Below are 27,755 nucleotides of genomic sequence, written 5' to 3' on the forward strand. Positions count from 1 at the left end.
CCAAAGTCACTTCCCACTCCCCAGATAATGATCTGTAACTAAAAGGCATTCCTCTCCTAGGGCCAATTGATTCTGTCACCCCAAAGGCAATCAACAACAGCTGTGAACACCTACCACCAAAGAAACATGTGAAAATGAGTGCAGGAAACGTACAGAGAATAAACAAACAAAAAAGCAGAACCATGGGTCTGGTGGTGAAAGACAAGAACAAGTTCCCTTTTCTGATAGAAATTTCCTTAGTTAGCAAACCTAAGGTATGTGTATCAAGTCTCCTAATATTTCCTTGTGATAGGAGAGGTGGTCAGCTTAAAAGCACAGTAAGGCGCTTCAAGAGCTGGCTGGCAAGGGTTACCTACATGCAGGAATGCAAGGGCCATCACTCCTTCCAGGTATGTGTGACCTTGGGATTGACTGTACCTTAACCTACCCCCTCCCAGTAGCTACTCGGTTCAACAATCAGCTGCCTTTTCCTTCTCCTCTTCTGCTCTGCTTTAAACATTCTCTCCTTCCCCTTGACTTATGGTTTCCTTCGTCACCACCCTGTTGAAACTGTGTTGTCAGATATCCCTCAAATTTTCCCAGTGGTCCGATCCAATGAGTTGTTCATGTTCATCTTCACAGATTTTGTTTTCTGACATCCTCTCCTCCTTGATAATTCTGTGACCTAGCACCTATCTGACTTGGTCCCTACCTCTCTTGCCATTCTCTCCTTCCCCTCCTTTTTCTTTGTCCTATACCAAGAATATTAATAACGACCAACATTTTTGAACATTCACTATGCAATTTATATGCATTAACCCATTTAATCCCCACAATGGGCCGATGAGGTAAGTACTAATATTTTCCTCGTCTTAGGGATGAGAAACCTGGGGCACAAAGAGATTGCTTTACCTGCCCAAGGTCACACAGCATGTAAATGGCAGTCAGGGCTCGAACCCCAGCCACCTGGCCCCAGTTCTTTGCCATAATGCTCCTCCCACAGGATTCTGCTCAGGACTTTCTCTTTTTCCTGCTCCCTCTCCTGGAATCTCTTGACCCTGTGGCTTGTCACCACCTCTGTGTAGATGGTTTCCCAACTCCGAAGTCCCATCCATCCTTCTGGATCCAGATTAAATAGCAATATCAATAGCCACAATATCAACCAAAGCTTATATTTATTGAGCACAAACTCTAGCCTCACATCAGGCTAAAATTGTTTTACCTGCATTATGGCACAACTTCTTCACATGAAAAATGTAAAATACCATCACGGAGAGGTTATCGGACTTGCTTGAAGTCTCAAAGCTGTGTAGTCTCGGAGGCAGGTGGTAGATCATAAACTCTTTCAAAATAATATAAGCTAGGGGCGCCTGGGTGGCTTAGTCGGTTAAGCGTCCGACTTTCGCTTAGGTCATGATCTCGCGGTTCGTGGATTCGATCCCCGTGTCGGGCTCTGTGCTGACTGCCAGCTCGGAGCCTGGAGCCTGTTTCAGTCTGTGTCTCCCTCTCTCTCTGACCCTCCCCTGCTCACGCTGTCTCTCTCTCTCTCCTAAAAAAAATAAATTAAAAAAAAATTTAGAAAAAAAAATAATATAAGCTACTTGAAGGCACGTGCTGTTTGCCCCTCACTTTTGCAGTCCATTCCACATCTTATAGATAAGAGGTGTCTGATGCATGTCTTTGAAATCAAATCTAAGTGAGACAGTGTGCAATTTGTTTATGTATCTTAATATATATGCCTCAATAAAGCTTAAACAGAAGCTCAAACAAGATGTTTCTTGCATTTTGGTAACTGGAGGCAGAGTCCTGGACAGCTTCTGGAATGGATTATTTGTGAATTCAGTTGCCTGTGAACTCTCTGCGCGTATCACTGGAGGCAATGCGCGGTGTAACAGAATGCATATCTGGTCAAGAATAAGAATTGGGTTCTAGTGCAAGGGCGCCTGGGGGGCTCAGTTGGTTAAGCGTCCGACTTCCGCTAAGGTCATGATCTCACGGTTTGTGGGTTCAAGCCCCACATCAGGCTCTGTGCTGACAGCTCGGAGCCTGGAGCCTGGTTCAGATTCTCTCTCTCTGTCTCTCTCTCTGTCTCTCTCTCTCTCTGTCTCTGTCTCTCTCTCAAATAAGTAAGCATTAAATATTTAAGAAAATAACTGGATTCTAGTGCACATAAAATGACAATAGACAGCTAGCATTTATGGAGTAATTTCTGACAAACGTTGCGCTTCACACATGCCCTCGTTTTTGTCATCACCCCCAACCCCAGGAGGCAGGCAATGCCATCTCCCTGTTCCATATAAGGAATTAAAGACATTAAACAATTTGCTCAAATAGTGTCCAAGCCCCTTGACCTCCAGGGACCTGTTTCCTCATTGACAAAGAGTCAGAAGAGGATTTCTAAAGTTTCTTGGAACTGTGGGATTCTGGCACGCTCATAACTCTTGGGAAACCCTAATTTTGAGGCACACGCGCATATTATTGAGCGGGGTTGCTGGCTGGACTGCAAGGAGCCCTTGAGAACTAGGCTTGAGGAAACGTGGGGGTGCCCCAACTGTCTGAGCGGAGAACTAGGAACTGCTTTTCAACCTGTATGCTTTACTACTTGGCTCTGGGAGTTATAGTCATTGTGTGGGCAGGTGTGGCGTTAGTACACTTCTGCAGAGTGATTATTATACAAATGTAGGAGGAAGGGAAATGAAAGTATAGCAGGAACTATGCCAGGACCCTGCCACTAAGCCGTCCACAGCCCAGCTGAGAATATATTTGTTGGACAAACAAAGCTATTCAAAATGGCCCACCAAGTCAGTTGCGTAAATAACTGATCCCAACTGCCAGCTTCTTTATTTTTTTTATCGTTTATATTGCTTTTATTTTTTTATTTTTCATTTTTTATAAATAGTTTATTGTCAAGCCGGTTTCCATATAACACCCAGTGCTCATCCCCACAAGTGCCCTCCTCCATGCCCCTCACCCCCTTCCTCCCCCCACACCCATCAGTCCTCAGTTTGTTCTCAGCATTCAAGAGCCTCTCATGGTTTGCCTCTCTCCCGNCCAACTGGCACCTTCTTTAATGAAGGGTGTCTGTCCCTCCGTGGAAGGATGAATAACAGCCCCCCAAAGAGGTCAACGTCCCAATCCCCTGCAACCTGTGAGAAGGGTACCATATCAGCATACGGGGAGGAAGAACTTCACCTCTACCCTCTTAGGGTCTCTGGCTGAGAATAAGAATTAAACTGACATAAGACAGATTACTAGGAGAGAAGTATACAAGTTCCGTTACACCGTAATGTGTCCGTGAGAGCCTTTGCGAGAGAATGAAGACCCAGGGACGTGACCAGAGCACAAAGCTCTTGTGCCTTTTCAACAAAGAAATGATGAACCCGTCAAGGGACAAGGCAAAGGGGTTGGGGCTGCAGGTGGTGAACGGTGCGCAAGTGACTAGTAGGACATCTGTCCGGGGCGGGGGGGGCAACGGGGGGAGGACAAGGGCCATTCCGGTGAGTGTGTTTGGGCAGATCCATTTCAGCGTGGGATCCGAATCTCCGGGAGTAAGGACATCCTTCGCTTCATGGCAAAAGGAGAGCAGCTTTCTGGGGGGAGGTACGTCAGAAAGCCCTTCCTGCAAGTGCTGCTCCTCAAGAGCCTCCCTCTCTATAAGGGGCGCCTGGGTGGCTTAGTCAGTTAAGTGTCCGACTTTCGCTGAGGTCATGATCTCGCGGTTCGTGGGTTCGAGCCCCGCGTCGGGCTCTGTGCTGACTGCCAGCTCAGAGCCTGGGGCCTGTTTCAGATTCTGTGACTCCCTCTCTCTCTGACCCTCCCCTGCTCGCGCTGTCTCTCTCTCTCTCTCTCTTCTAGAAATAAATAAAACATTAAAATAAATAAATAAAATAAAATAAGCAGCCTCCCAAAGCGGCATGTTTTGAGGTGTCCTGTCCCGAGCAAGGTCACGTGGTCAAAGGGACTTTACAGATCTGGATTACGCCAAGGATCTGGAGATGGGGAGGTGATCCTGGATTATACAGACGAGCCCATTATAATCATGAGGAGTCCTTTCAAGAGGGCGGCCGGAGACCAGAAAGGAAGGAAGATGCTCTGCTGCTGGTTTTGAGGGTGGAAGGAGGACCGTGAGCCGTGGAATGTGGGTCGCCTCCGACAGCCGGCCGTGGGAGGAAATGGGTTCTCCCCTGGAGCTTCTGAAAGGAAGCCGCCCCACTGATACCTTGATGTCAGCCTAGAGAGGCTAACTTCGGATGTCTGGCCTACAGAACTATATCTGAGAATAGATTTCTGTTGTTTTTAAGCCGCTAGGTTTATGGTAATTGAACAGCCACCAGAAGTTCATAAAGGGAGACGCAAAAAGAGGTAGCACTGCCCTCCCTCCCATTCTTTGTTTTTTAATTATTTTTTAAATGTATATTTTTGAGAGAGACAGACAGAGCGTGAGCAGGGGAGGGGTGTAGAGAGAGAGGGAGACACAGAATCTGAAACAGGCTCCAGGCTCTGAGCTAGCTGTCAGCACAGAGTCCTACGCGGGGCTCGAACTCACAAACTGTGAGGTCATGACCTGAGCTGAAGTCCAAGGCCGCCCAATCGACTGAGCCACCCAGGCACCCCTCTCCCTCCCATTCTTAAAGGGCCACTGCTAGCCCGTAGGGCTATGTCTCCCAAATCCTGCAGTCAGTCTAGATTTCCCCCCAGATAACCAAGTAACACATCACACCTTCCACAGGACTGTCCGGGGAGCAGCATCTACTGGAAGAACAGGCGCCCTTTCCTCGAGTCACTGTCACTGTAAACATGTGACTGCCAACGGCACCTCCGTGCATGCAGCATGTGTGGGATTTCTGAAAGAGGGGTCATGCAGGTTGATAGGTTATCAGCAGGAGCCCAGAGCCCGAGTTTAATCTCAGCTGTGTCCCTGCCCAACTCGCAGAAGTGGAGCAAGTAACTTAGCCTCTCTGTGCCTCTGGTTTTTTTTTTTTAATGTTTATTCATTTTTGAGAGACAGAGAGACAGAGCACGAGCAGGGGAGGGGCAGAGAGAGAGCGACACAGAATCTGAAGCAGGCTGCAGGCTCTGAGCTGCCAGCACAGAGCCTGACACGGGGCTCGAACCCACGAACTATGAGATCATGACCCGAGCCACCCCGCTGCCCCTCGCTGCCTCTGTTTCTCCATCTGCACAACGGGGATCATGCCAACAGCACTCACTTCGTAAAATCATTGCAAAGCTACATGAAGGGCGTGTGCCTTGGATGCTTAGAACAATATCTAGCCTGTATCAGAGCTCAATTCCCCTTAGATGTGGTAGAGACTGGCCTTAGAAGTGCGCCCACCCCCCACCAAGGAGATCCTCTCTCCAGGAAACAGTATCTCTCTCCAACTGGCGTGTTTATAGGCAGGATGGGGGGGGGGGGCTTGCCTCACAGGGCATGCTGCCTTCTACTCCAAAAAGTCCCTGTCTCCTCTGAGTCTTGTTCCTCAGCCACCAGCTCTGCATGTCCTGGACCTCCCCGGGGAGCCACACACCCCCATCTTCTCCATACTCTCAGCCCCAGACTGTCTCTCAATCCCTTGATCTCAATCCTCTCTGTACAGCCGCAGCTCTACCTAACCAGTCCACCCTGACCTACTCAACTACCCATCACCCAACGTGGTTAACAGAGACCCTTTCATTGCCAGGACCCACTTTCTTTTTTAATTTTAGCTTTATTGTGCTTGCTTCGGCAGCACATATACTAAAACTAGCTTTATTGAGGTATAATCAATATACTGAAAAATTGCACACATTTAATATATACATCTCGATAAGTTTGTACATATGCGTACACTGTGCACCCAGAATACCATCACCACAATGGAGGTACCAACCGTGTCACTTCCAAAATTGTCCCTGTGTGTGTGTGTGTGTGTGTGTGTGTGTGTGTGTGTTTGGTAAGAATGCATAGCATGAGATCTCTTCTTTTAATGCATCTTGAATTGCACAACACCATATTGCTAACTATAGGTACTAGGTTTTACAGCGAGTCTGCAGAACATACCCATCTCATATAACCAAAACTTTATACCCATTGAAAGGCAGTTTCCCATTTCCCCCTCCCCCCAGCCCCTGCTAACCGCCAATCTATCCTCTGCCTCCCATGAGTGTGACTCCTTTAGATATTTCATGTAAGTGGAATCATAAAGTATTTGTCCTTCTATGTTTGGCTTCTTTCACTCCGAATAATGTCCTGTAATCTCATCCACGTCACTGCAAGTGACAGGATTTCCTTCTACTTTAAGCCCAACTAATATTCCATCACATATCTCACATTTTCTGTATCCGTTCATCCGCAGCACCCACTTTATCAAGCGGTAACCAAAGTTGCAGATGAGGTGACTAGTCACCAGAGCTAAATTTCAACCAGTGCGCACTAGAAAAGCCATTAGTTGGTTGTTCATATTAAAATATTCCCACACCCGAGCGCCTGGGTGGCTCAGTTGGTTAAGCGTCCGACATCGGCTCAGGTCATGATCTCATGCTTCGTAGGTTCGAGCCCTGCGTCGGGCTCTGTGCTGACTGCCAGCTCAGAGCCTGGAGCCTGTTTCAGTCTGTGCCTCCCTCTCTCTCTGACCCTCCCCTGCTCACGCTGTCTCTCTCTCTCTCCTAGAAGTAAATAAAAATATTAATAAAAAAAAAAAAGAAAGAAAGAAACCCCAGAATCACCCAGCTGAGCCTTTCCCAGATCCCCAAAGCACAGACATCATGAGCGATGATAAAATGAACCTTGATGTTTTAAGCCGCTACATTTTGTGATGGTTTTTATGCAGCAGTAGATAACGAATAGCAGCCTTGGGGAATTTCCTGGAATCTTTCCGCAGTCACGTCACATGTCTCCCTTCTGCTTCCCTGTTCCAGGACTCTGTTTTCTGCTGAGTTTGTCAGAAGTTATGGTTCAGATGACCGAAGGTAAGCGCTCGACGCCTGACTTCTCCACAGCCCGAGACCAGGAAGGGTGGAGACCAAGGGGACGCCTTGGACCTCTCACGTCCTCCGATGGGTTGGAGCAAAGGGGCTTGTCCTGAGACCACGATTTGGGGGCGCTTGCTCCTGTAATTCTTTCTAATTCATCATTTCATCAAATTTTAGTGTATCTTCAAAGGTCTGTTTATTTATGTAATCTCTACACCTAACACGGGGATCGAACTCACGACCCCAAGATGAAGAGTCACATGCTCTCCCAACGGAGTCAGCCAGGCACCCCTTAATGTATCTTTTTATTTTAGTGTCCTTTGTCTGGTCGTTTGTTTTCAGTCACCACAATGTGCCCAATGTAGAGATAGAACAGAGGCTAAAACACACAAAGGAAGTGAAGAGAGCACTCCAGAGGGGGGAGACAGAGCATGATGGTGATCGTTTTATTCTGATAATAAGCGAGGCACCAAAAACCAGAAAAAATAAACAAGATGATCTCAGGCTAGCTTTAATCCCCTGGAGATATTGCTAGATTCTGATTCAGCAGGTGTAAGGGTGGGGTCTCAGATTCTGCATTTCTAGCCAAGTGCAAGGGGATACATTCTGAGCACCCAGACCGTGCATGGTGGCCCCATCAGGTTCCCAGCCCCCTCTCCCTGTGAACACTGCATGATTGCCACATTTCTCCACCGGACCCAAAGCTCGAGATGCTTCCTCAGCTCCATTCATTCCCAAGAGGGCTCACATTAAGATCATTAGCGGGGCACCTGGGTGGCTCAGTCGGTTGAGCATCTGACTTTGGCTCAGGTCATGATCTCACGGTTCATGAGTTCAAGCCCCACGTCAGGCGCTCTGCTGTTAGCCTGTCAGCGCAGAGCCTGCTTCAGATCCTCTGTCCCTCTCTCTCTGCTCCTCCCCCGGCTTACACTCTGCTCTCTCTCTCTCAAAAAATTAATAAAAATATATTTTTTTAAGATCATTAGTGTATCTGTCTAAATGGAGTTACACACAGACTTACAAAGATGATATGAACTCGTATCAAAATATACCTCCTATGGGTCCCTGCACATTCAAGTTTTTATAATCTTAGCTGATACTTATTATGTGCCAGGCACTACCCAACACACTTTACATGTATTAATTCATTTGCTCCTCACAATAATCCATTTCTCAGATGAGGGCTGTGAAAGGAACTAAGGCACAGAGAGATGCAGACACTTGGGCAGAGAAACATGGCTGACACGTGGTGGAGCCAGAATCGACCCCAGGCGCTTAACCAATTCATTCCCCCATTTAAAGAGTCTGCAATGGGGGCGCCGGGGTGTCTCGGTCGGTTAAGCATGCGACTCCTGATTTGGGCTCAGCTCATGATCTCACGGTCCGTGAGATCAAGCCCAGTGTAGGGCTCCGCACTGACAGTGCGGAACCTGCTTGGGACTCTCTCTCTGCCCCCCCACCCCACCAAAATAAATTAAAAACTTAAATAGGTAAATAAGTAAAAATAGAAATCCCTCAGAGATCTTGAGAATAGCACAAGTATATCGCCTTGAAATTTTTGTGTGAAAATTAACGCCAACTTCAGTCCTCTGTCATGCAAACGAATTCTCACTTTCTTCTGTAACTTGGGTTTGGTAGCCTTGATTTTGTCAGGTACTGAGATCTCCAAAGGGGAAAGGAGTGTAAGCTTCCTCTTGGTTGAGAGGCCCTGGTCCGACAGGCAATGATAACAGGAAATGGCTCAACCATGGTGACCTCTGACCTGCCCGTCTTCTCCCTGCAGCAGCTACCTGTCGGTCCTGCCCCCAACATGCTCTCTGTGTCAACAGCACTCACTGTACCTGCAACTCCGGATACACTGCTGCGTCTGGGAGGAAATTCTTCACATTCCCCTTGGAGACGTGCAATGGTAAAGGGGTAATTTTCAAACCACCCAGAGGCAGGAGTGGAAGGGAGGCGGCATGGGGACCGTTGGGGGTGACGACTGCCAATAACTTGCATGCTGAGAAATCTACCAGCTCAACACTCATCAGGAAAGAAACACTTTTGGGGCACCTTGATGGCTCAGTCGGTTACGTGTCTGACTTGGGCTTGGGTCGTGATCTCGTGGTTCCTGAGTTTGAGCCCTGCATTGGGCTCTGTGCTGTCAGCGCAGAGCCGGCTTCGGATCCTTTGTCCCATCCCCCACCTCTCTCTCTGCCCATCCCCCCACAGGCATGAGTGTTCTCTCTCCCTCTCTCTCTCTCAAATTAAGAAAGAAAGAAGAAAGAAAGGGAAGAAAGAAAGAAAAAAGGAATGAAGGAAGAAAGAAAGAAAGGGAGAGAGGGAGAAAAAGAAAGAAAGAGGAGAAAGAAAGGGAAGAAAGGGAGGAAGGAGGGAGAGAGAGAAAGAAACAAAGAAAGACATTCATGAAATCAGCATCTTTTATTTATTTGAAGTTCTAATATACCTTTTCATCCCCTTCATGGCTACCTTGTCTTTCCTTAATTTCATAATCACACATGTGTATCTGTACTGTTAGCTTTTATATTTTTTGTTCTGTTAGCTTTTAAACTCAGCAATTATTTCCCCCACCGACATGCCTTGGTTTCCCAAGCAAGATGCTTCATTTCAGGTAAAGGAATGAACAGCAAACACCTGATGAGCACTGAGTAACATCTCCAAGTGTAGACTCACTGTATTGTACAACACCGCATGTTGATGATACAGGAATTAAAAAAAAAAAAAGATGCATCACTTCACCCTTCCTTCCCCTCTCCCAGTAAAGAGGTGAGATCGGAAAATACTGTTGTTTCCCTCCCTTCCTCAGCTCTCCCCTTTCCACATCCTCATGAAGTTAAAATTTTCTCAAGGTTCTGCTCGCCTCTGCTTCCTCTGCCCTCCATCTCCCTGCCAGCTGAGGTTTCTCTTCTTCCTCATTCCGTACTTGCCATCTGTCCTTTATTTGGAGTACTTTCTCATGTGCCTTCTTTACGCTGGGCACTGTCTCCACTGTTGTGTTATCTCACATTTCTTTCACTTTCGCGAGCCGGTTCTATCCTGACAAGGTGGGGAATCTTGTCCTTCCGTCTCTTATCCAAGTGATCCATCAGTGAATCTCCCAGGGATCACAGGACTGTCTTCAAGCTTGCAGGGCTGCAGGTGGGAATTCTAGTACCGGTCTGAGTCTCATTCCTTCTGGTGACTTCTGTCTCAGGCTCAGTGAGGTTCCTCACAGACTCCCCAGGAAGAACATCTTTACTTCTCATTGCCTTACGGGTGTGACGTGAAAGCTGAACCGGGGGGCGGGGGGAGAGAGTGCCTGCGAGATGGGAACAAGACGGTCATGTTCCTCAAAAGACAATGGCTATCGAGCAGGTGACAAAGATCATCTGCTACGCTATATTGCAGTCTGAAAATTCCCAGTGTCGTGTTTGGAACATCAGATGGGGAAATCACACATCTTTGCTACCCACTGGACATTTGGAAAGGGGCTACTGGTACCCTCAGAGACATGTTGACTTAATCAAGACATTCTAACTCAGTTAATCTAGCAGATGTATTACTCTGCTCGGGTGGCTGTAACAAAACACCACAGACCAGGTGGCTTAAACAACAGAAATTTTTTTTCTCAGGATTCTGGAGGCTGGGAAGCCCATGGTCAAGGTTCCGACAGTTCTACTCTCTGGGGAAGCCTCTCTTCCTATCTTGAAGATATCTGTCTCCTTGCTCTCTCTTCACATGGTCTTTCCTCACTGCACACACACAGAGGTCGGGCAGATGGGGAAGCTCTCATACTTCTTCTTCTACAAACACTAATTCTATCAGATCAGGGCCCCATTCTCATGATCTCATTTAACCTGTTACATCCTTAGACAACTTATTTCCAAATACAGCCACCCTAGGGGTTAGGATTTCAACATATTGAATTGAGGGGACACACAAACATTCAATACAGCAGACACGGTCAGTATTCCACTTAGATGCCTTCAGCCTTTGCCATTCTTTTGCACACCGAGTCCAAGGCTCTTTCAGGCTACGGGAGACCACTCAGTTCATGCTCAGGACAGGAAGTATCAGATAGTTAACTACCCCTGCAACCACTTCTCTCCCAATAAATGATAAGATTTGGCAGATAAAAGCATTATCAAAAATAGCCAAGTAATGTAAAAAACCCAAGGGTCCACCAATTGATGAAGGGATAAAGAAGATGTGGTATGTCTATACAGTGGAATATTACTCAGCCATCAAAAAGAATGAAATCTTGCCATTTGCAATGACGTGGATGGAACTAGCATGTATTGTGCTAAGCAAAATAAGTCAGTCAGAAAAAGACAAATACCATGATTTTATTCACATGTGGAATTTAAGAAACAAAACAGATGGACATGGGGAAGGAGGAAAGAAAGGGGAAGACAAACCGTAAGAGATTCGTAACTATAAAGAATAAACTGAGGGTTGATGGAGGGAGGTGGGGGGGATGGACTAGATGAGTGATGGGCGTTAAGGAGGGATGTGCACTTAGTATCGTGTTGGGATAAGCACTGGGTGTTGTACGTGATGATTCACTAAATTCTACTCCTGAAAGCAATATTACACTATATGTTAACTAACTACAGTTTAAATAAAAACTTGAAAGAAAAAAAGATCTGGCTGATAAATATCCCAGCCCCCCAGCGCTTGGGGAGTCACTCTGAAGTGTGTGCTCTACACTGCCTCCCAGAGGCTCCCAAGGGAGTTGAGTCCCTATTGCCCACAATGGAAATTTCCCTCTATTTTCTGGCTTCCTTTCTCTGTCTCATTTGACCACCTCCCTTCCAGTGTTTTCTGGGATCACCTCCCACATAAAGTACTTGAACATGAATTCTTATCTCAACGCCTGCTTCTCAGAGAACTCAACCAAAGTCAGTGAGGAAAGGGAAGAACAAAGACAATCCATCACCTCACTGAGTTGTCCTGGAAAGGCAGCACAGTCCCTGGCGGAAAGGGCATAGCACATATTAGATGCCCCATAAATAAATCTTCGTCAAATGAAGGTCCAAATTCCTCCTTTTGTTCCAGATATCGATGAATGTAAGCCACCCACTAGCATATATTGTGGGTCTAACGCTGCATGCCAAAATGTCGACGGAGGTTTCCACTGTCGCTGTAATCCCGGATACGAACTCCTCTCTGGGGACACACGATTTGAGAATTCCAATCAGAACACTTGTCGAGGTAAGAAACTTCTTGTCTCTCTTCTTTATTTTACATTGAATCTAATGCCAGAAAGTGTGTGTGTGTGTGTGTGTGTGTGTGTGTGTGTGTGTGTGTGTGTGGTGAGGCAAGGACATGTTTCCATTTTTGGAGGCAAATGGTTGATGGAAAGGGGAGAAAAAAGGAAAGAAAGAAGCTTAGAGCAATAATGGGGTTAATAAGATAAGTGGGCTTTGGAAATGGGGGTAATGAGATGCTAAGACAGGATTCTTTGAATTGCAAAGAGAAACTCACTCAGGCTAACTTGAGCAGAAAAGATGAATTGATGATAAGGATGCTTGGATGTGTCTTGGAACTCAAGGACAAAAATAGAGCTGGGCTTCTGGAATGTATTGGAACAAGAGACCCCACACTACCAGGGCACCTCAGTCTCTGATACTCTCTAGCTCTGCCCCTTTCTTCTTTTTCACTGCAGACTGGCTTTCTCTGCCTTCTTAGTCCACAGGACAGAAAATATGGCCACCAAGTCCAAGTCTTACCGTTGCTAATGACCCACCCACCCACAGATAGACCAAGTGACTCTCTTTTGGACCCAATCATAAATTCTTTGGAAATGTACCAATTAGTCCAGTTTGAGTCATATGTCCACCCTTGGATCTGTGTCCAGGAGAGGCACCATCTCGTATAAGCATGAGCACTCTCACGGAAGCCACATAGACAGGGAAATCTATGCACAAGAAATATAGCTCGGAGAAGTGAGGGGTAGATGGTGGGGTCGGAGCATCCTGAACGTACCTCTTCCCATGAAGACACCAAGCTGCAACCTCATACAGAGCAACTCTCTCTGAGAGTAACCCGAAGACTAGCTGAACAGCTCTTCTAAATTACATGCAGAGAAAACCACATCAAGAAGGGTAGAAGGAGCAAAAACATGGTCGGGTCAGGAACCAAAACCCCCAGTGCTGTGACCCACAGGCTGGAGGGATGTTCCAAGTACAAAGGTTCTCCCTGAGCAGCAGGGGCTTCAAGCTCCACATCACGCAACACCCACCTGCGGACCTGCACCAGGAAGGCGAGCCCCCATAATGTCTGGCTTTAAAAATCAACAGGGCATTGGGGCGCCTGGGTGGCTTAGTCGGTTAAGCGTCCGACTTTCGCTTAGGTCATGATCTCGCGGTTCGTGGGTTCAAGCCCCGCGTCGGGCTCTGTGCTGACTGCCAGCTCAGAGCCTGGAGCCTGTTTCAGTCTGTGACTCCCTCTCTCTCTGACCCTCCCCTGCTCATGCTGTCTCTCTCTCTCTCTCTCCTAGAAATAAATAAAACATTTAAAAAAAAAATTTAAAAAAAAAAATCAACAGGGCATATCTATCAATAATTACTTTAGACGTCAATGCTCCAATCAAAAGACATAGGGTGACTGAATGGATTTAAAACACAAGACCCGTCCATCTGATGCTTGTACGAGACTCACTTCAGACCTAAAGACACCTGCAGATTGGGGGCATCTGGGTGGCTCAGTCGGTTGAGCGACCAACTTTGGCTCAGGTCATGATCTTGTGGTTCATGAGTTGGGGGTAATGAGAGGGGTCACCGAAAACTGACACTCTTGTTTCAGTTGTCATTCCCGGCCAGCCTGAATTTTTTTTTTTAATGTTTTATTTCTAGGAGAGAGAGAGACACAAAGCATGAGCAGGGGAGGGTCAGAGAGAGAGGGAGTCACAGACTGAAACAGGCTCCAGGCTCTGAGCTGGCAGTCAGCACAGAGCCCGACGCGGGGCTCGAACCCACGACCCGTGAGATCATGACCTAAGTGAAAGTCGGACGCTTAACCGACTAAGCCACCCAGGCGCCCCTGACCAGCCTGAATTTTAAAACCAGAAGTATCTAATTTCTTGTTCCCTCGGTCATTGCCATTATTTTTGTCGAGCCAAGACCGAATTAAAGAATTTGGAGCTTGGGGCGCCTGGGTGGCTCAGTCGGTTAAGCTTCTGACTTCAGCTCAGGTCTTGATCTCGAGGTTCATGGGCTCAAGCCCTGCATTGAGCTCTGTGCTGACAGCTCAGAACCTGGAGCCTGCTTCGGAGTCCGTGCCTCTCTCTCTCTCTCTGCCCCTCCCCACTCATGCTCTGTCTCTGTCTCTCAAAAATAAATAAACATTAAAAAAAAAAAGTAAGCTATCAGGCAACACCTCAAGCCTCCACCTGTTAGATGCCATTAGCATCCCCCATCACAAGCTGTGACTGCCAAAAATGTCTCCAACCATTGCCAACGTCCCCTGGGGCCAAAATCACACACATACACACACACGCACACACACACACAGAATTCCCCCCCATCCCGTCTAAAAACACTGTTCTCTACCATGATAAGGAACTTGACTCTGATCTCTCCAAAGGGCAGAGCTTTGTCATTGAACATAAAAAATTTGAGTTCAAAAAAAACAAGAACAAAATCCAGACTCTTAACTATAGAGAACAAACCAGTGGTTGCCAGAGGGGAGGTAGGTGGGGGGATGGGTAGCATAAGTGATGGGGGTGAAGGGTGCCCTTATCCTGATGAGCACTAATGTACAGACTTGTTAAGTCACTACACTGTACACCTGACACTAATGTAACGCTGTCTGTTAACAATACTAGAATTTAACAATTAATAATAAAAATTTTTAAAAATAAAAAAGGGGAGCCTGGGTGGTTCAGCCTGTTAAGCATCTGACTTCAGCTCAGGTCATGATCTCACAGCTTGTGAGTTCAAGCCCCGCGTCAGGCTCTGTGCTGACAGCTCAGAGCCTGGAGCCTGCTTCAGATTCTGTGTCTCCCACTCTCTCTGACCCTCCCCTGCTCATGCTCTGTCTCTCTGTCTCTCTGTCTCTCTCTCTCAAAAATAAACAAACAGGGGCGCCTGGGCGGCTCAGTTGGTTAAGTGTCTGACTTCGGCTCAGGTCATGACTTCACGGTTCGTGGGTTCGAGCCCCGCATCCGGCTCTGTGCTGACAGCTAGCTCAGAGCCTGGAGCCTGTTTCAGATTCTGTGTCTCCCTCTCTCTCTGCCCCTCCCCCAATAATGCTCTGTCTCTCTTTGTCTCAAAAATAAATAAAAAACTATAAAAACTTTTTAAATAAATAAATAAACAAAAAGCTTTTTTAAATAAAAAAGAGTATGGGTTCAGACCTTCTAGATGCAAAGTTATTCACCCTCCACCCTCTCTGGCCTTTCGCTCTCAGTTCCAACAGTAACTTCCCTTGATATCTTTTGCAGAAACCACTTCCTCAAAGCCAACCAAAGATACAGAAGAGGTGAGTGGAAGTTGAGTCCTGGAGCCCCGCCAGATACCAAGTATCTACAAAGCCCCAAATTAGCATGTGGGTGTGGATACCATATATTATATGTGTGCTAGACATTGTGTATCATATATATACCATGTAAGTGTGATATGCTATATATTTTATATTTCAAGTTATGGTACGTAGTATGTTTTAATGTAGTTTTAAATTATAATATAATAGAAATTAATTATAATAGTACAATATTATATGTAATTTATATTATGTGTAACTATGAAATATGCATACAGTTAATCACTATATGTATATTGTTATATATCTCATGGTAAAGTTAGATAGTGTGTGTATGTACATATGGGGGTGTGTGTGTGTGTGTGTGTGTGTAAACTGCTCCCTAAAGATAGGATCTCTCCCAGGCCAAGAAAGGCAGACCTCAGCTGTAGTCAGACCCTTAACCAACTGACCCACCCAAATCAGGTGTCCTGATTTTTATTACTTTCTGAGTTAACAGTCCAGGCGGGTGAGGCCATTCAGGGCACCCACGTTCTTCCTGTACTGCTGCCCCACAATCCCCCCAGCACCTTGTCCTCAATGACATGACCAAAACTGGGTTGCTCCAAAGCCACAACCCATTGTATTGGTGGATCGTGGGGAGATAGAGCCCAGGGCAGTTTGTCCGGAGCATAGGGTGAAGAGGGGAGAGTGGAGAAAAGGGATACGTCTGCTCACTCTATAATACGCTAATGAAGTTGTGATCATTGCCTTGAGAGCTGCCTTAAAGCAACAATCCAGAAGCTGAAGGTAGCCCGGCCAAAACTAGCTGCAAGAGAAGCTGGGACAATGTGGTCTGTACATGGGGAACATGGTCCATGTAAAATCTGAGGAATTCATTCAGTTATTAAAAGGAAGGGGGGGGTGCCTGGGTGGCTTAGTCGGTTAAGCGTCTGACTTTCGCTTAGGTCATGATCTTGCGGTTCGTGGGTTCGAGCCCCGCGTCGGGCTCTGTGCTGACTGCCAGCTCAGAGCCTGGAGCCTGTTTCAGAGTCTGTGACTCCCTCTCTCTCTGACCCTCCCCTGCTCACGCTGTCTCTCTCTCTCTCTCCTAGAAATAAATAAAACATTAAAAAAAATTTTTTTTAAGGAAGGAGGAGGGGCACCTGGGTGGCTCAGTCCATTAAGTGTCTGGCTCTTGATTTCAGCTCAGGTCATGACCTCACGCCTCGTGAGTTCAAGTCCACATAGGGCTCTGTGATGACAGTGTGGAGCCTGCTTGGGATTCTCTCTCTCTCTGCCTCTACCCTGCTCATTCTCTCTCTCAATCTCAATATAAATAAATAAACTTAAAAAAAATTAAAAGGAAGGGGGAGGGGAATGGATATTACAGGCACTTACAAGAGACAGACCAAGAACGTGACTGATAAGTAGCAATCACTTAGTGTCTGTAAATGGACTCTGAATGTTAACAAAGAGAAGGACCCATGTCTCTGCGAATCTGCAGTCTAGCAGAATGAGCTGGTCCCTTCCTCGCCCCATTCTGCACCCTCACCCTGCTCTACTCCAGAGGGACTGCTCACATCTTGACCTCCAAGCCCCAGGTTTCCAGCTACATGCCGCTGTCTCTACCTGAAACTGTTCCCAGTACCTCACCCGGCTGCCTTCCTTCCTCTCTTCTCTTGCTCAAGACTCACTTCAGGTGTCACATCCTCCTGAATGGCCTCCCTAAGCCCTTCCATATGAGTTAACACCCCCTTCCCCAGTTTCTTCTGCTGGAGGGGTGCAGAGGTTAGATGTGCCATCAGAGGTTCAAATCTCAGCACCTCGGTGGCAAGTGCCATGGGCAAAATGACACACCTTTCTGCATTAGTCAGGGATCCCCAGAGAAACAACCAATAGGGGACACAGAGAAGAGATTTGTTATAAGGAACTAGCTCGTGTGATGACAGAAGCTGACATGTCCCAAGATACGCAGTAAACAAGCTAGGGATTTGGGACAGCCTCTGCTGGCGTTATGGTTCAGACCCAGAAGAGCCAATGTTCCAGGCAAGTATGAAGGAAACAAAACCCCTGCCCCAGATCCAGGCAGTCAAGCAGGCAGTCGGGCAGAAGACAGTTCCCTCTTACTCAGACTTCTCGTTCTATTCAGACCCTCATCCAACTGGGTGGGGCCCCCTCACTTTGGGGAGGGCAATCTCCTTTCCTCCGTCTACCCATCCACACATTCATTTCATCCAGAACCACTCTTACAGACACACCCAGAATCATGCTTGAGCAAATATATCTGGGCACCTCTGGCCCAGCCAAGGTGACACATAAAAATAACCATCGCACTCTCCAGGACCGATTTACTCATCTGTAAGATGGGGGTAACGACGGCATCCACCTCCTTGGAAGGATGGGAAGGTTAGATGAAATAGTACATGTGGAATACTTTGCATAATGCCTCGTCTGTAATACGTCTTCCATCCGGGTTCTCCAGTGTTCTCTCCCGCGAACCCACAACAGCCACAATCATGTGTCGTCAACACCTAGGCAGTGTACTTCTTGAGGGCAGGAATCAGCCCAAGCCCACACTGGGAGGGCAAGTGTTCACTGAAGTAGTGAACAAATAACTGTAATTATCATGTAACAGGAGCGTTTCTTTATGAAGTTTCATTGCCCATTTCCTCAAAAAGTTAAACAGAGCGGGGCCCCTAGATGGCTCGGTCAGTTGAATATCCAACTCTTGATTTCAGCTTAGGTCAGGATCCCAGGGTTGTGAGCCCCATGTCAGGCCCCATGCTCAGGGTGGAGCCTGCTTGAGATTCTGTCTCTGTCTCCCTCTCCTTCTCTCCCCTGCTTGCTCTCTCTCTCTCTCTCTAAAATAAAATATTAAAAGAGTTAAACATAGAATTACCATATGAGCCAGCAATTCCACTCCTAGGAATATACCCCAGGGAATTGAAAGCAGAGACTTAGATACTTGCACGCCCAAGTTCATAGCAGTACTAGTCACAGTAGCCAAAAGGAAGAAACAGCCCAATTGCCCATCAATAGATGAATGGATTTTTTAAAATGGTAGATCCATAGGGTGGAATATTATTGAGTCATAAACAGGAGTAAGGTTCTGATTCACGTTACAACACGGGTAAACCTTGAAACCATCCTGCTGGGTGAAAGAAGCCAGACACAAAAAGTCACATAGTGTAGGATTCCATTTTTATGAAACATCCAAAGCAGGCAAATCCACTAAAGCAGATTAGTGGTTTCCAGAGGCTGAGGGAGGGGAGATTGGAGGAGTGATTGCTTAGAGGGTTTTATCTTGGGGTGATGGAAATGTTTTGGAATTACGTAGAAGTGGTGCATTGTGCATTTACTAAATTGCCACCACACTTTAAAAGGGTGTATTTCGGGCCGCCTGGGTGGCTCAGTCGGTTAAGCGCCCGACTTTCAGCTCAGGTCATGATCTCATGGTTTCTGAGTTCGAGCCCCACATCGGGCTCTGTGCTGACAGCTCGGAGCCTGGAGCCTGCTTCGGATTCTGTGTCTCCCTCTGTCTCTGCTCCTTCCCCGCTCATGGTGTGTGTGTGTGTGTGTGTGTGTGTCAAAAATAAATAAACATTTAAAAAGGGGGGGTGTATTTCATGCTGTGTGAGGTACACCTCAGTTAACAAATGCATTGCCAGAAAAAGGTGCAAAGTCTCCTTGCTGAATCAGATACTACAATAGCAATTCTGAAGGGCAAATACTTTGGTGCCTACGCTGTGTATAAATGAGTTTAAACCACGAAGATTTCAGCAGTCATTTAGTGAACAGAGGTATGTTTCCTATACTGGGCAAGCTTAGAAGCTGCTTGTAAACTAGCAAACGCAGCTCAGAATCTCCACAGAGCTCAGACTGAAGGAGCCAAGCCTTCCAAAGACTTACTTGAACCCTGGTTCTGAATGTTCCTCCAGCCCTTTTTTTAATATATCCCTCAGCTTATAACTTTTCGGTGCGATAGCATTTTCCTCCTAAGAGCATTCATGCAGCCCATAAACATTGAGCACCTACGTTCACCAAGGACTGTTCTAGGTGCTGTTTTGTGACGAAGGCAAAGTCCCTAATCCTGATGGGTTTTACTGTCTAGTAACTGAACACACAGGTGTACCTCGTGGCATTGGGCTTCACTTTACTGCACTTCTCAGGTATCGTGTTTTTTACAAATTGAAGGTTTGAGGAGTCCCCCCTCCCCATGGAACAAGTCTATTGGTACCATTTTTCCAACAGCATTTGCTCACTTCGTGTCTCTGTGTCACATTTTGATAATTCTCGCAGTATTTCAAACTTTTCCATTATGATTACATCTGTTATGGTGATCTGTGATCAGTGATTATGAGCCACTGAAAGCTCAGGTGACGATTAGCATTTTTTTTTTTTGCTATAAAGTATTTTTTTACTTAAGGTTTGCACATTTTTTAATTTTACTTGATTGGTTGGCTTGTAAAAATATTTTTAATGCTTATTTATTTTTGAGAGAGAGAGAGTGTTAGCGGGGGAAGGACAGAGAGAGAAGGAGACACAGAATCCAAAGCAGGCTCCAGGCTCCAGGCTCTGAGCCATCAGCCCAGACCCTGACGTGGGGCTCAAACCCACGGACTGTAAGATCATGACCTGAGCCGAAGTTGGCTTAACCGACTGAGCCACCCAGGCGCCCTCAAAGTTTTTATTTTAATCCCAGTTAGTTAACATACAGTGTTATATTGATTTTAGGTGTACACGACAGTGATTCAACAATTCCATACTTCACCCGGTGGTCATGGGTTACATAGGTGATGGGGATTAAGGACGGCACTTGTGATGAGCACTGGGTGACGTAAAGCTCGTACATTTTTTAGACACACTATTGCACACTTCATAGACTACAGTACAGTGTAAACAAAAGTTTTATATGTACTGGGAAACCAAAAATATTATTTGAATAGCTTTACCGTGATACTCACTTTGCTACTGTGGTCTGGAACCGAACCTGCGAACCCACAAATGCCCTGGGACTCTTGTTAAAATGCAGATTTGGACTCAGAACCTCAAGAGTCTGCATTCCAAACAGACTTCTGGGTGATGCTGACGCTGCTGGTCCAAGGACCACACTTTTAAGTGCAAGGACGCAATTTGCATAAAAATAGCCTTTCAAGTCCACCTATGTTACAATTTTATTACACCTATATTTATAAAATTTCACCTCAGCCTTTCATTCTTTTCACCTTCTGGCTCATCTCTTTGCTTCATAGACAAATTTCTTGATTTAAAAAGGCCAGTTAGGGGCGCCTGGGTGGCTTAGTCGGTTAAGCGTCCGACTTTCGCTTAGGTCATGATCTCGCGGTTCGTGGGTTCGAGCCCCGCGTCGGGCTCTGTGCTGACTGCCAGCTCAGAGCCTGGAGCCTGTTTCAGAGTCTGTGACTCCCTCTCTCTCTGATTCTCCCCTGCTCACGCTGTCTCTCTCTCTCTCCTAGAAATAAATAAAAATATTAAAAAATAAATAAATAAATAAAAAGGCCAGTTAGAATGTCTTGTCTTCTCTTCTTCTTCTTCTCTTCTTCTTCTTCTTCTTCTTCTTCTTCTTCTTCTTCTTCTTCTTCTTCCACAAGGAAAGAAACTGCTAGAAGACATATTCCCATAAGGCTTTTTTTTTAAAGCGTATTTATTTATTTGGAGGGGGGAGAGGCAGAGAGACAGAATCCCAAACAGGCCCCTCACTGCAGAGCCTGATGGGGGCCGTGAACCCACAAACTTTGAGATCACGACCCGCGTGGAAGTGGGAAGTGTAACCGACTGGGCCACCCAGGTGCCCCTAGAATGTCTTTTGAGCTATAACAACTCCACCTTTTCTCAGCTTTGGCACCACTGACATCTGAGCCTGGGTTGTTCCTTACCGCAGTGTGGGAGGGGCTGTCCTGTGCATTCTAGAGTGCTGAGCAGTACCCCTGGCCCCACCCACTAGACACCAGTAGCATCCCTCAGTGGCGACGATCCAGATGTCTCTAGATGTCACCAAATGTCACTGGAAGTTCAAAGTCGCCCTACTGGAGAACCACTGTACTATTCCTAGGAAGCCTATCGCTTCCCTGTTGGTAAAAGACATTCAAGTAACTACCCTCATCTGGTGTTTACCAGGCACAGACATTGTTCTTCAAAGGTAGCATCTCTTATTCATTTAATCTTCCCCAAAACTCTATGGGGTCCTTTTACTGTCCTCAGCCTTAGGGGGGAAACCAAGGCACAGAGCAATCGAGTTATTTTCCCAAGTTCATGCAGCTGGTCAGTGGCAGAGACAGGATTCCAACCCAGTCCTCTGGCTGAAGATCCTGATTTCTCGTGCCTTCCACCTCCCCTTGGGATGTGAGACCTATCAGATTGGATTTCTTTCTTATCCTTTGTGTCTTCAAAGCTGCAACGTGTTGTTGAGAAATTCGAGTCACTTCTCACTAATGACACTGCGTGGGAAACGGGAGAGAAGAGAAAAGTCGCGACCTGGGCCACGACTGTGCTCCAGACTATAGAATCGAGTGCTCTAGAAACTGCCTTGAAAGCCCCAGACCAAGAAAGCCAGAAAATTCACAACAGTACTGTGGGTAAGAACGATCTGGCCTGATATGCACGGGGGATATTATGAGCTGGAGTCTGGGTTACACAATTAGAAAAATAAATAAACACACTGCATGAGTCCATTTATATAGAATTCTAGAAAATACAATCTAATCTATAGTGACAGGAGAGGGGGGAGAGAGGAGTAAAAGAGCATGAGACAATTTAAGGAGATTGTTGGGGATGGGACACATGTTCAGTATCTCAGTTGTGGTGTTAGTATCACAGGTATATGCCATGTACACACACAGGCATATACACACTCTGTAAAACTCGTCAAACTGTACACTTATTTTTTATAAATTTTTTTTACATTTATTTATTTTTGAGACACAAAGTGAGGCAGAGTGTGAGCAGCAGAGGTGCATAGAGAGATGGAGACACAAAATCCGAAGCAGGCTCCAGGCTCTGAGCTGTCAGCACAGAGCCCGATGTGGGGTTTGAACCCACAAACTGTGAGATCATGACCTTAGCCAAAGTCAGACACTTAACCAACTGAGCCACCCAGGTGCCCCAATTGTACACTGTTTTATATGCAGTTTATTGTACATTAATCACACCTCCAAAGAGCTGTTAAAGAAAAAGAAAAGTAAAAAAAAAGAAAACAAAAGAGAAAAGAAAAGAAAAGATGGTCAGTTGTTTCCAATCCTGAGTCTAGCATTTTGGCTTAAAGTAGTGTTTTTTCTTTAAGTTTGTTTATTTATTTTGAGAGAGAGAACACGCACATGCATGAGCAGCGGAGGGGCAGAGAAAAAGGTAGAGAGAGAGAATCCCAAGCAGGCCCCACGCTAACAGTGTGGAGCCCAACGTGGGGCTCGAACTCACGAACCTGTGAGATCATGACCTGAGCCAGAACCAAAAGTCAGACAGTTAGCCTACTGAGCCACCTAGGCACCCTTAAGATTTTATTTTTAAGTATTCCCTATGCCCAATGTGGAATTCGGACTGAGTCTCAGATCACGAGTCACATGCTCCCCTGACTGAGCCAGCCAGGCACCCCAAAATGTAGGGTGATTTTAATGCAATGTCTAATACCTACTGGCACATGTCACAGTCATGGTTTGTATGGCATCCCAGAAGGAACGTCCTACTACATATTTTTAAAATAAAAATACTTTTATCACACTTGTCATCCATATGTATAATATAACCAGGTGAGGAGATGATATTGTTAAATAGCTTGACTTTAGTAATCATTTCACTATTTTAAAAAGTGGTTTATCTACACAATGGAATACTACATGGCGATGAGAAAGAATGAANGTAAGGAAACCAACTTGACAATAAACTATTTAAAAAAACACAAAGGTAAATAAAATACCATAGCAAAACCAAGTATTAAATTTAAAAAAAAAAAGAAAAAACACATAAACAAAACTAAATTTAGACCAGCCAAATCTGCCCACAGCCCAGTCTTCCAATCCCATAGCCACATAGGTACATGTTTGATGAAGGAATGTATTTGCTGGGTATGTGATATTGTACATACAGTTTTCACTTATGACATCACCAATATATTTCCATATAAATTGTATACATCATCATTACTTACATTACTGTCTTCAATGGTTTGCCAAATTGCATTACATATAATTTATTTGTACTATATTTATTTCCTTATTCTGGGAAATGTAGGTTGTTGTCAAATACCCTCAGAAAAAGACCATTGAAAATTTGACTGTGTACATTTGTTTGATATATTCTTAGGATAAATTGATAGAGGAAGAATCATTAGGTCAAGGAGAAAAGAAACACTTTATAGACTTTGTTACATATCACCATATCGGCATCCAGAAATGGTGTTTGCTGTGTTTTTTATTATTTTTTTTAATGTTTATTTACTTTTGAGAAAGAGAGAGAGAGAATGTGAGCAGGCAAGGAGCAGAGAGAGGGAGACACAGAATCCAAAGCAGGCTCCAGGCTCTGAGCTGTCAGCACAGAGCCCAGTGCGGGGCTCAAACTCATGAACTGCGAGATCATGACCTGAGCCCAAGTAGGATGCTTAACTGACTGAGCCACCCAGGCACCCCCATTTGCTGTGTTTTTATTCACCTCAGGGATATCAAAGAATTTGTGTATGCCTACCTAAAGATTTTATTTTACCAATTTTCATGATGAGATAGTTTATGTTCCATAATAATAATAATAATAATAATAATAATAATTTTTAATATAAAATAAAATCCAATGTCTTACCTTCTTGGGAAACAGAAATCGGGATTCATTTATTAATTTATTTGTTCATTCATTCACTCACTCATTCATTTCATTCAAAATTAAACCGTTTTTCAGATTACAAGTAGCTCTCACCTTTCCTGATCTGGCCAGGTCCTAACTGATGGGAAACAAGTGTCCTCACCTCAGTGGGCTTCATTCCCCTCATCTGTGAGTGGGGATAATACCATGAATGGGGAGATACAGGAAGAACCTGATTGTACCCATCACCCAGCTTCAACAGTTTCCAACCCACAACCAGCCTCCAACCATCTGCTACTGGTTAAGTTAAATATTTCCACGAGCTATTTTCATTGGAAGCCTGGCTCCCCATGATAGAGATAAGCCATCAATTATTGAATCAGTTCCTCCTTGTTGAACATTTAGATCATTTCCTATTTTCCACATGATCACCTATGCTGCTATGAACTTTCTCATCACTAAATCTGCCCTCCCATCCATGTTGTTTTCTGAGAATAAAATTCCTAGGAACAGAATTGTTGCTTCAAAGATGATTGCTAGAGAGTGTTAGTTAAGAACTTATATTTCAGGGGGCGCCTGGGTGGCTCAGTCAGTTAAGCGTCCCACTTTGGCTCAGGTCATGATCTCACAGATTGTAAGTTCAAGCCCCCATGAGCCTGCTTCAAATTCTGTGTCTCCCTCTCTTTCTCTGCCCCTCCCCTGCTCATGTTCTGTCTCCCCCTCTCTCCCTCTCTCTCTCTCAGAAATAAACATTAAAAAAAAAAACACAACCTTGTATTTCAGGAGTTAAGGAGTTAACTTCTTAACTTCAGTTTCCTCCTTTGGATAATGTCCCTCATGGGGTTATATGACAATGTACAGTGCCTGGAACATTCTAGACATTCAGTAAATGTGACCTATTCATGTTGCTGTTCACATTTTTAAAGCTTATAATAATGATAAACCTGCCTGTTATTTTTCTCACCAGCTATTGAAACCCTAGTTGTTACAAACAATTGCTCTGAAGGAGGAAAGGTCTTCAGCCTGAACACCTACATGAACTCAATGGACATCCATTGCAATGACGTCGTGCAGGAAAACATGCCAGGTACGTGGAATGGCTGCGGTCAAAACCTCTAGGACACACAGATCAGCATTATTGTGTGAGTCCTTTGGAGATTTGCCAATAAGCTCTTTCCTAATTGGTTTGTTACCCTAAGACTGTGTCATTTGAGCCTTTTCCTTTAAAAACAAACAAACAAACAAACAACTTCCCAAAGTGGAGGCTTTCTATTCCTCAGCACGGAAGACACCTCTCTACAATTTGGAAGCTTTTCTGTCCAGGTCTCAGACAGGGTAGGAAGCATCAGGAGGTGAATTAGTCATGATTCTCCAGAGAAAGAGAATCGGTAGGATGCACATGTGGGGAGAGAGAGAAACAGAGATTTTTAAGAAATTAGCTCATATGATTATGGAGGGTAGCAAGTCTAAAATCTAGACAGCAGGCTGGAGACCCAGGGAAGAGTTAATGTGGTCGCTGTAGACCAAAAACAGTCTAGAGACAGAATACATTTTTGTTGGGGAGAAGTCATTCTTTTTCGTAAGGCCTTTAGTTGATTGGATGATTGGGGGTAATCTACTTTACTCAAAGTCTACTGACTTAAATGTTATCATCCTCTAAAAAATACCCTTATAGCAACACCCAGACTCACATTTGGACCCAATATCTAGGTAGCATGGCCTACCCACATGGACACAAGATTAGCCATCCCATACAGGAGTGCTGATGCATAGGGGCACACGTACCCCAATGTTCATAGCAGCACTCTCAACAATAGCCAAAACAGGGAAAGAGCCTAAGTGTCCATCAACGGACAAAAGGATCAAGAAGATGTGGTTTATCTATACGATGGAATATTACATGGCAATGAGAAAGAATGAAATCTGGCCATGTGTAGCAGCATGGATGGAACTAGAGGGTGTTATGCTGAACGAAATAAGTCAGGCAGAGAAGGACAGATACCATATGTTTGCACATATAGGTGGATTAGGAGGAACTTAATGGAGGACCGTCGGGGAGAAGGAGGGGAAAAATAGTTGGGGTCAGGGAAGGAGGCAAACCATAAGAGACTCTTGAATGCTGAGAACAAACCGAGGGTGGATGGGGGTGGGGGAGAAGGGAAGGGGGGTGATGGGCGTGGGGGAGGGCACCGGTCGGAATGAACACTGGGTGTTATATGGAAACCAGCTTGACAATAAACTATTTAAGAAAATAAATAAATAAATAACCATCCCAGTAGGGGAGAGAAGAAATGAGACAGACAAGAGAGAGCAGCCAATACTGGTATTATTACACTAGTGAGCAGATTACTACAGGTGGTAACTGTGACCCACCCTACTGAGCTCTCCCATTCAAGGAGAAAGAGCTGTTCTGATCCATCTCAGGCTGAGGGTCCTTCTAGGAGGATTGACTCCCAGGCCCTTCCATTCTGCCCTGTGTACAAATCAAATGCATTCCCTACAGGGAATGCCCCCAGGCAGAGAGTTACAGTTGATTACAATAGAACCCAGCAGCATAGAAGAAACCTGGGGCGCCTGGGTGGCTCAGTCAGTTAAGCATCTGACTCTTGATTCAGCTCAGGTCATGATCCCAGGGTCATGGGATTGAGCCCTGGATCAGGCTCTATGCTAAGTGTGGAGCCTGCTTGGGATTCTCTCCTTCCCTCTCTCTCTGCCCCCTCCCCTGCTCATGCTCACTCTCTCTCTCTCTCTCTCTCAAAATAAATAAACCATAAAAAAAAAAAAAAGAAACCCAAGAGTGCCAAGGGAATAGTCAAGGCACCTACAGCATCTACTACACCCTGTGTACGAAGGAATAGATTGTTAAACTATTAAGTGTCCCAGTGTTGCCAGACTTTGTGGTTTTTCAAGAGAGACCAAAAATCAGGTCGGTTGCATGAATACCTTCCATTTTTTTAATGTTTATTTTTTGAGACAGGCAGAGCACGAGCAGGGGAGGGGCAGAGAGAGGGGGAGACCCAGAATCCAAAGCAGGTTCTGGGCTCCGAGCTATCAGCACAGAACCTGATGCGGAGCCCAAACTCACAACCCATGAGATCATGACCTGAGCGCGAGTCAGATGCTTAACCAGCTGAGCCACCCAGGCGCCCCGACTACCTTCAATTTTCAAATTTGGCCTGACAATAGCTGCTATATCTTTATAACTAGTGTAACATGATAAACAGAGTCATAAAATCCAACCCTGGGGCGCCTGGGTGGCTTAGTCGGTTAAGCGTCCGACTTTCGCTTAGGTCATGATCTCGCGGTTCGTGGGTTCGAGCCCCGCGTCGGGCTCTGTGCTGACTGCCAGCTCAGAGCCTGGAGCCTGTTTCAGTCTGTGACTCCCTCTCTCTCTGACCCTCCCCTGCTCACGCTGTCTCTCTCTCTGTCTCCTAGAAATAAATAAAACATTTTTTAAAAAATCCAATCCTGTAAATGTGGGCGCAGCTGGCCTGTGCTATCAGCAAAAGTCCCAAAGCAAAGAGAACAAAACATGGACAGCGAACCACATGCCGAACTGAGGAAGTGAGGCAATT

At 45.6% G+C, this 27,755-nt stretch overlaps 1 protein-coding gene across 2 annotated transcripts in view; it reads left to right on the forward strand.

The window, feature by feature from the left end:
• Positions 1-250: 250 nt before the first annotated feature.
• ADGRE3 (adhesion G protein-coupled receptor E3) overlaps positions 251-27,755 on the forward strand; it is a 46,545-nt gene continuing 19,040 nt past the window's right edge. The window contains exons 1-7 of one of the 2 annotated variants that reach the window (XM_077765461.1): positions 251-389; positions 6,877-6,927; positions 8,714-8,839; positions 11,971-12,126; positions 15,359-15,396; positions 21,788-21,971; positions 25,148-25,267. In XM_077765461.1, the coding sequence (XP_077621587.1) occupies positions 365-389; positions 6,877-6,927; positions 8,714-8,839; positions 11,971-12,126; positions 15,359-15,396; positions 21,788-21,971; positions 25,148-25,267 (700 nt within the window). In that variant the 5' untranslated portion in view covers positions 251-364. The remainder of the gene's footprint in view (positions 390-6,876; positions 6,928-8,713; positions 8,840-11,970; positions 12,127-15,358; positions 15,397-21,787; positions 21,972-25,147; positions 25,268-27,755) is intronic. The other variant, XM_077765468.1, reaches the window with a different exon arrangement.

The sequence above is a fragment of the Crocuta crocuta genome, unplaced genomic scaffold (assembly GCF_008692635.1).
Source record: "Crocuta crocuta isolate KB4526 unplaced genomic scaffold, BGI_CrCroc_1.0 scaffold693, whole genome shotgun sequence".
Taxonomy (NCBI): domain Eukaryota; kingdom Metazoa; phylum Chordata; class Mammalia; order Carnivora; family Hyaenidae; genus Crocuta; species Crocuta crocuta.